Raw genomic sequence first — 8,251 nt, forward strand, 5'->3', positions numbered from 1 at the left:
GCTCCCAGAGGCATCTGGTGGGGTCACTGTGACATACAGGAAGCTGGACTAGATGGGCCCTTGGCCTGATCCAGCAGGGGTCTTCTTCTGTTCTCTGGTGAGCCAAGACACTATAGTTGCAGGTTCGGCAAGTCAGTTATTTACAGACTGAGAGGAGGTGTAGACATCGAGAAGCCTTGCTGACACATCAGCACCTCACAAGTCAACAGAACATGCTATGCAACACATACCAGATACCAACAATCACGCAGCAGCAGCAAACAAGGACAGAATGGATTTCCCACATAGATTCATATTGGCTTGGTTGGTTGAACACTTAGTTATTGTCTTGTGTGTCATTATAATATGCTTAAAGGGTAAGATTACTCAAAGGTATAATGCTTTTTACTTTTAAATGATGTATTTTAGAGATGTAGTCTCTGCTTTTTGATTGCATATTTTTAGGCTTTAAGCTGTTACATTTTTTGAATGTAATTATAGCATTCTTTTTGGTATTTTTATTAAATTTTTAATGCACCTGTATTTTGGAGAAGATTTCTGTAGGGCTTTTGTATTTTTACAACTTCAAAGTACTGTATTTTTGTGCTTTGGAACATAGAAGCAATGTAGAAATATAGCTTGTAGAATTAGACAGCCTGATGTTGTCAGAGGATTTTTGATATCATTGGAAAAGATTGTTTGATTTAATTCTGGAACTAACCCTTAACTGGGATAAATGCCAGCTGTGAAAAACATAGGCTTCCAATTTTTCCCTAAAGGTCTCTGAAGTTCTGTAGGTCTCTTGGGGAGATGTTCAGGTGTCAGGCTCTCTAATCTGACAATAGTATTTCAGATGTTTATTTGGATTTGTCCACACAGGTTCCTCTGAAAGGCTTTTGAGAAGCTTGAGCAATTTAAAGGGGGAAGTGAAACATGCCTCTCTTACTTCCTGAAACTTGTGACAAAAAGGGTCTTGAAATATTTCTCAGAAAGCTAACAATAGTGGAGCCGTAACAACATCGCTGCTAGTATTTATACACTTCCATATAAACTAAGGGGTCAGTTACACACTGGAATACCCCTGGAGTTTGTGCACGCTTGAAATCAATTTTAAAATATCCATTTACACCACATACAGCTAAGCACACTTTTTTTTTGCTGGGAAGCATGTTTTTTGTTCTGAAATTGAGGTATTTTAAACAGCCATGATGGTGGTGTTTATTTTTAACTCAATTGTGAACATGATTTATTTTGGACTGTTCTGGGATGTGTTCTCATCTGTGTCAGAGCCTCTCTGCTCTCCCTCACCCACATCCAATTAATTCCTGCTTGCAATCAAAGCTGCGGGGAATGAGAAGAACAGGACTGGCTTGTGCCACAAGGCAAGGATGGAGTAGAGCTTAGGTTTTCAAAAAATCAGAAAAGAGAGCCAGCAGAGAAAGATTGGGTGAGGGAAAGTGCTCCCTCCTTCCCAATCATAGAAGCTGCTGCTCTCATCAATTTCTCTTCGCCACTTACTGGTGTGCCTTCTTTCTGAAAAACCTCAGCTGCCAGTTCTCTCCCTCCTCTTTCTACACTCGCCTTGTTTGTACGTACGTACGTGTGTGTGTGTGTGTGTGTGTGTGTGTGTGTGTGTGCATGCGTGTGTGTGTGTGTGTCTGGACATACGTGTGCATATGTTGGTCTGCAGTCTCATCTTGGCCTTGCAGTCTGATCTGGGTTTTTTTCCTGTCTATAATACTGAATTAGCACTATCCCACTTCGAAAGAATTTTTTTGAAAAACATTAAAAATAATACCAGAGCAGCAGCAGCAAGTGGCTGTGAGAGGCAGCCTGCGTGAGGGTGGACGGGCACAGGACAAACTCTCAAATGCTATGATTTTAAAAGTCCATGTAGCCCCAACAGTCAGTTTAAAACACAGTCTAAAAACAGATTAGAAGTTTTCCCAAGAGGACTCTCTCATACACACACACATACGCACACCCCCAAAAGCCACATGACTACTACATGATTTTAAACTAACTTCAAAAACCTGATCCATCTCCCAATTCATGTTCTTAGTGTAACCATGCCCTAATCCTACTTTTTACAAGAGATGATTCTATTATCATAAAAGAGATCATCATATATTGAGTGTTTTACCTTTCAGGCAGCAGTACAGTACTGCTTTTTTTTTTTTTTTACAAAAAAAATCTTACATTTGCCTGGTATCTCTCATATATTCATGTTTGATACCGATATTCTAATACAAAGGACAAAGAGAAGAGACATGCACATAAGGCAGTGGTTTTTTTCCCCCTTCTGGGAAAGAGGGGGTGGGTCATGTTATTTCCCATATTAAAGAGAAAGTGCAGAAAGACAATACATTAAGCTAAAACTAAGAATGTCCCAAGAAAAAAGAACACAATCTCTACCATTGGCCACAATGATACTGCATATTTACACTGGTGTTAATTCTGTTGGCATAAATTTTACAGGTGAACTACCCTAAGTAAAGAAGAAAGCATAGGTGTTTGCTATCATAAACCAAGTCACACAACTAATGTGCAATAGGAAAGGCTTATGTTAAATTTTAACTTGTGACTGGATGCTACACAGATCAAGTAAAACAACAGGCATGACTAACAGGATTCTGTTCCTTATGTATTCATTCATTAAATTATTCCTAACCCACCCTTTATGCTAAGATCACTTACTACACATGTAGAACTACAGATGTTTTCCAAATTAGTTCTCAACATCATACAGATATTTCTAATCTATTTCCTTTGTAGGAATATTTGCTTCTTTTGTGATAGCACACAGATTGCGTAAGAAGTAAAATTGACTTTAAGACAATGGGAGAACTGCAGGTCTAAACTTTATGATCAAGATTTTGTAACAGTTTTTATTCACTTCTCGTTAGCATAATGCATTTTCATAATAACAGGAAACCCTTTCTAAAAAGAGAAGAACTTGATGTAACTTAAAAGTACTTGCACACGAAAAGATAATAACCATGGTGGAGTTTTCTTATAATAATGTATATTTCTTTCCAAACCTGGAGAACAGGAAAGACAGATTCACATAATATACCATTTTTAAGCCAACAAATATTGTAAGTATTGTATATATGGCAATGAGCAGTTTACATATTGTGTTATGCTTTTAAAAAATCCTTGGCTCAGATGTTATAACAGAAGCAAACTTCACCAGGATTTGATCAGCAACTGAGACAATACAACTGAGGTTCTGAGGAAGGAAGCTTACATTACTCACATTCTTTCAACCAGCAGAAATAACTAACCCAGTGGTCCTCAAACTGGGGTCCCCATTTGTTCTTGGACTAAAATGCTCAGAAACCTTCAGCACTAGCTGTGCTGGCCAGGATTTCTGGGATCTGAAGTCCCAAAACATCTGGTGGACACAAGTTTGATAACCACTGCACTAACCCATAATATTTTTTTTAGTTTTATTTTTTGCTTTTTTAAAACAATATTTACATACTTACTGGTGAACGCCAAGAACTTCCCAGTCTTTTCCAACACCCTGAGGAGCAGCTAATTGAGGAAGTATATGTGGACAAACCTCAACAAGTTTGCAAAGAAGTGACCAGCCCACCTCAAAAAACACAAAGACACACAGAGAGATGGTTATGTAAAAGATCACATTAAGCGTTCTCATGCTAAATTCTAAGCTTTTCAGCTGGGACTTGCTCAGGATGGGCCATAGTAATGACGATGGATCAAATTTCCCAGCACATGCCATTATATTATTTGTACTAATGTGTTAATCTATACTGTATAAGTTTTGAACTAGATAGATAGTAAAAGTTTTCTTGATTTATTCAAAATCAGGATTCAGTAACATCGTTATTGGACCACCAAAGCATTATTTTAAAATGCATACTTTTTACATCACATTGCCAAGCTACATACTGCAGAGTTCAGGGCAGACGGAACAAACAGGGAAAAAACCCATCCTTGTTCAGTGCTGAAGCATGCCCTGCTGGATGAAGAGTCTTGGAAGACTTGAAAACTCCAATTTTTTTCAATGATATTTTAGCAGTTCAGCCCTGACGTTGGACTTTGTGACTGTATTTCTTTTCCATCCCATATGCCAGAGATATAAATGACATCCATTCACAAATATTACTCACAAATCCACACTTGCAATGATATTTTCATACACAAACATGGACACAAATATACACAGATCTTTATACTGTTTCAGTCTCTTTTTTTTAATTGAAAGCCAAAGAATCAATTGTGGTATCTGTGGACACTGGCATTCAGTTGTATGACAACATAAAGACAGACAGTGTTGCCTTATATAGGGATTACCCAACATTACCCAATCTTTTGCGGTAGAGGCTTCAGTGTGGCAATTTACTGAGAATCTAGTCCATATATACAAAGAGAAATACTTTTGATCCTTGATCTATGCATGTATTGCCAAAGGACTGTAAATCCAAACAATGAAGAAGGAACCCCTCAACCTCCAGTTAATTCAAACAGCACATGCAAGTACAAACAAATTAATAAAATGAATGGCCCACATTTAAATTGCACACTAAACTATAGATGGAAGTTGTAATCTGGAAATAATACGGCCACTTCTTTTCATGGTAGGAAAGCCTGCACATTTAAATGCACAACCAATTTACTGCAGTCATTTTTCTTCTACATCAATTTAAGCCCTTTCCATATTTGAATTCATGAGGCAGTATCTAAATTGGCTCTAAAATATACATTAGAAGTCCAACTTTACCCTACGTCATGGTGTAGATATTTTAGCCTAGAACTCTGATTATTTCCTCTCAGAGTAAGAGAGTGTGGAAAAAAGGTTCTCTATCTTTGACCTAAAAGTATTATTATGATCGAGACAATCCAAGTAAGGCCATCCTTTTTGCCCGTATCACTTTCAAAAGATAACATACACTCTCAATAAGATACAGAACTTTGGTTTTTTACTTTGGTTTTTTTCTACATCACTCCCATACACATATAAGCCAGGTGGCCATAAAGCATAGAGAAGCTAGACATCTTTTTTCCTTTTGTGCCTATCTATACCCATTTCTCCTATCCTGTGCAGTGGTAGCCGTGTCTGACACTTTACAGTGGGTCTGACTGTGAAGGAACTGTGCGGAGAAAATCTCTTATGTGCTCTTGAAGGGTAGCTCCAAGAACTTTGGGAACATAATGACTGTGTGGAAAGACTGAGAGGGCTGCCAGAAATGTGTTGTGCTGGCTCTTAAGGGACCTTAAGGCAACCCTCTTTGTGCCAACACAACCTAAGGCCAGTTTATGCAATCAGTGAAATCAGGTGATAAAACTTTTCTTGTAACCTCTTCCTTCAGGCAGGTAATTTGTGTGTTTGTCTACTCCCTTTCCACCATCTGCACATTAAAAAGTCATAAAAATGATTCAACCTGATCTCCTCGACATGTCATTGTTATATAACTTTTATTTCCCTTAAAACAATAATCAAACATTATCTAGTGCATATTTTTCCAAGATTCTTCCTCTTATGCACACACACACAAAAGTATGACCAAGGGACTGACAATGAAGGGATTAAACGGGAAGCTAAAATCAAGATCCCCAGAACTGCATGGTGTTGTTACAGAACAAGTCTCCCCTGGCACTGCAGCAATGAAGCCCAGTGTAGGACAGGCATGTTCATTTGTTGAGATGAAAACAAAAATGGCTAAAGCAATACAACAAATACATATCCTCAGCCCCACATCCAAATACGCAGGCTCTTTGACACTGCAGAAAGATCACATCCTCCAAACAGGAGAAAGTCTCATTCCATCTGACTGAAATAATGTGGGAGTACAACCAACACAACAATGAAGAGATTTTCACAGTCACAAAAACAAGTTGAACGCCCACAGGACTCTGCAGAACAAAGTGGATGCTGGATGCCTCCATGTTTATGTCTGTCTGAAAACCTTTATTTTATTATGCTAACTACATACCAACATCATTTCTAATTTAAAATCGACAGTTTGCAGTCCAACTGTTTCCTCTGTTTAAAAATCACTGCTTGAGGTGTGATCTTCTTCACTCATTGCACAATATGTCACACAAATGTATCTTAAAGTAGAAACTGTTTAAATCAGTTGATGGAAAATGTGCTAATTTCTCAGCATTCAGCCTCAGACTATTTCTTATGCATATTTTCTGGCCAGAGTCCAATGACATGGAAATCAAGCAAACATTTATAATTAAATAATACTTTGTGCATCCTAGTGGCCTAGTCTGTTAGAAACCAAGGCCTATTCAAAAGGCATATAAGAAGAAGAATAGTGTGGTATCAAGTCAATTTCAACCCACAACAGCCCTTGGCTCTACTGACAGGAGGCATAGTGGCAAAATGAACTTCCAACCTCTAGCTCCTCAGCCAGATACTTACAACCACTGAACTATCCAGTCAGCTTAAGGACTATAACTGAGGTTAATTCCCTCCACTGTGCATGGCTTTTAAAGTTAACTAGAAAGAAGATATAAACCTGTGTCCCATGTGTCTAAAGTACACTGTAAAAAAGACAGAAATAAATGTGTTACCCCTAAAGATGCCACACTACTTCAGTTTTATTTCTGTTGTTGCTGAAACTGATTTCTTCATAAGATTCCACAACACTTAAGAATAGGACAGCATGACATAAAGCTTTTTCTTTCGTTGAAGTGAATTAAAAATAAAAGTTTTATCCATAAATTTCTCCCTTTAACACCACCATTAAAAGGCAACGGAACTCTGGCATGGAAGAGAGATGACAACCTTACTTTGTGCATTGTGAAGTCAACTCTATTTACTCACTACACAATTCATTACAACTGTTAAATGGCAGCATTCAAGGCACTTATTTTTGAAGCATTCTTACTTTCCAGGAACTCCAACCCATGCTAATTTACAACTTTAGAGAAACAAGGCCCTCAAATCTTAAGTTTCATTCCCTTTAAAATGCAAGGTTGAACTAAATTCAGTTCAGTTTCCTCCCAGCCCTGGAATAGTTAAACCATCTTTGGATTTAGGATGTTCCACGAGTGTTCTGGTTCTAATTATCTGTATCCTTCTATTTTTATCCTATTTAGCTCTGCAGCAGATCCCAGGACTGTTCATCTCCTGAAAAGTTAGGAGAGAGGAAAAGTAACTGTTATTACCTGCTGCACACTTGCCACCCTCATGTAAGAAACCAAAACCAGAAGCAAAGGCACATGGATATTTTTGCCACTGAATAACTTGGGACCTGAGGAGGACCAAAAGAAAAAAGCAGTCAAAAGTCAGGACGAACGCAGGAAAGGGAGCCCCCCTTGCCGCCACGTTACTCGCGGCCCCCTTGAAGAAGCGGGGAGACGTGGCTCGTTACTACACCAAACTCGACGCGGGCGCGCCAAAACGTTACCGCTTTGCAGCGAGGCGAGGGAGAGGAGATCTTGCAGGATCTGGATCAAGGTTTCGATCTGTTTCCCCTCCTGGACGTTCTCCAGCCGGACGATCAGTTTCTTGAGGGCGGCTTCTTTCCTCTCCTCGTCCTCGTCCTCGTAGCAGCTCTTGCTCGGGTTCCTACTGGCCATGGCTGCTGGGCCACTCGTTCCTCCCAGGCCCCCGCAGAGGGCAGCTCATCCCCGCCGGGCGGGTGGGGATTTCCTCTTCCCTTGGCTCGCCCTGAGACTTTGCCTCGCTTTCGGCTCCATCTGCCCGACGCCAATGCCAGCCGATTTCCTGCAGCTTCCTCGCAGCAGAGGAAACGACAAGTTAGGCAGAAGTCGGCTCTCTTGCGTCGCCTGCCCGCCACCCTAGCAGCCGCCCCCCCCCCGCGCGCCTCCCTTGGCGCGCTCCTTCCCCTTTTGTCCCCTTCACACGATGCCAGGGCTCGGGTTGTGCGTGTCTAAAGAGGAGGGGGAGGCTGCAATGCACGCCGAATGCCCATAGGCGGCGCTGACACTTTCACCATAGGACGTCCGAGAAGTGAAGACAGGGCGGGAAATCAGTTCAAGTTCACTCACAGCTGCACTTCTCAATCCTGCGACAGCCGAGGCGAAGCGGGCCCGGGGGCAGCCGCTCCGCCTTCAGAAGGGGAAGCCGCCGAAGAGTGCCCCGGTTTAGCTACTAGGGGCGTGAGGAGAAGAGTACACGTAACCTCTGAAAGTGACCGCGCGTCACTTCGGAAGGAATCTATCCTGGAGTAAAAAAAAAAAAAAACTTCCAAGCGACACTCCGGCGTGAAGCTGCTGAATGGCAGTGGGGTAAAAAAAGGTTTCCTTGCATTCGCCGGGCTCTGAA

General features: G+C 40.8%; 1 protein-coding gene across 4 annotated transcripts in view; it reads right to left on the reverse strand.

Annotated features, from left to right (window-relative positions):
* LRRK2 (leucine rich repeat kinase 2) overlaps positions 1-7,692 on the reverse strand; it is a 101,027-nt gene extending 93,335 nt beyond the window's left edge. For all 4 annotated transcript variants that reach the window (XM_020796985.3, XM_073000645.2, XM_020796987.3 and 1 more), the window contains exons 1-3: positions 7,371-7,692; positions 7,129-7,214; positions 3,471-3,580 (exon numbers count right to left, since the gene is read on the reverse strand). In XM_020796985.3, coding sequence (XP_020652644.3) covers positions 3,471-3,580; positions 7,129-7,214; positions 7,371-7,542 — 368 coding nt within the window. In that variant the 5' untranslated portion in view covers positions 7,543-7,692. The remainder of the gene's footprint in view (positions 1-3,470; positions 3,581-7,128; positions 7,215-7,370) is intronic.
* Between the last annotated feature and the right edge of the window lie 559 nt (positions 7,693-8,251).

Source organism: Pogona vitticeps, chromosome 5, assembly GCF_051106095.1.
Source record: "Pogona vitticeps strain Pit_001003342236 chromosome 5, PviZW2.1, whole genome shotgun sequence".
Classification (NCBI taxonomy): domain Eukaryota; kingdom Metazoa; phylum Chordata; class Lepidosauria; order Squamata; family Agamidae; genus Pogona; species Pogona vitticeps.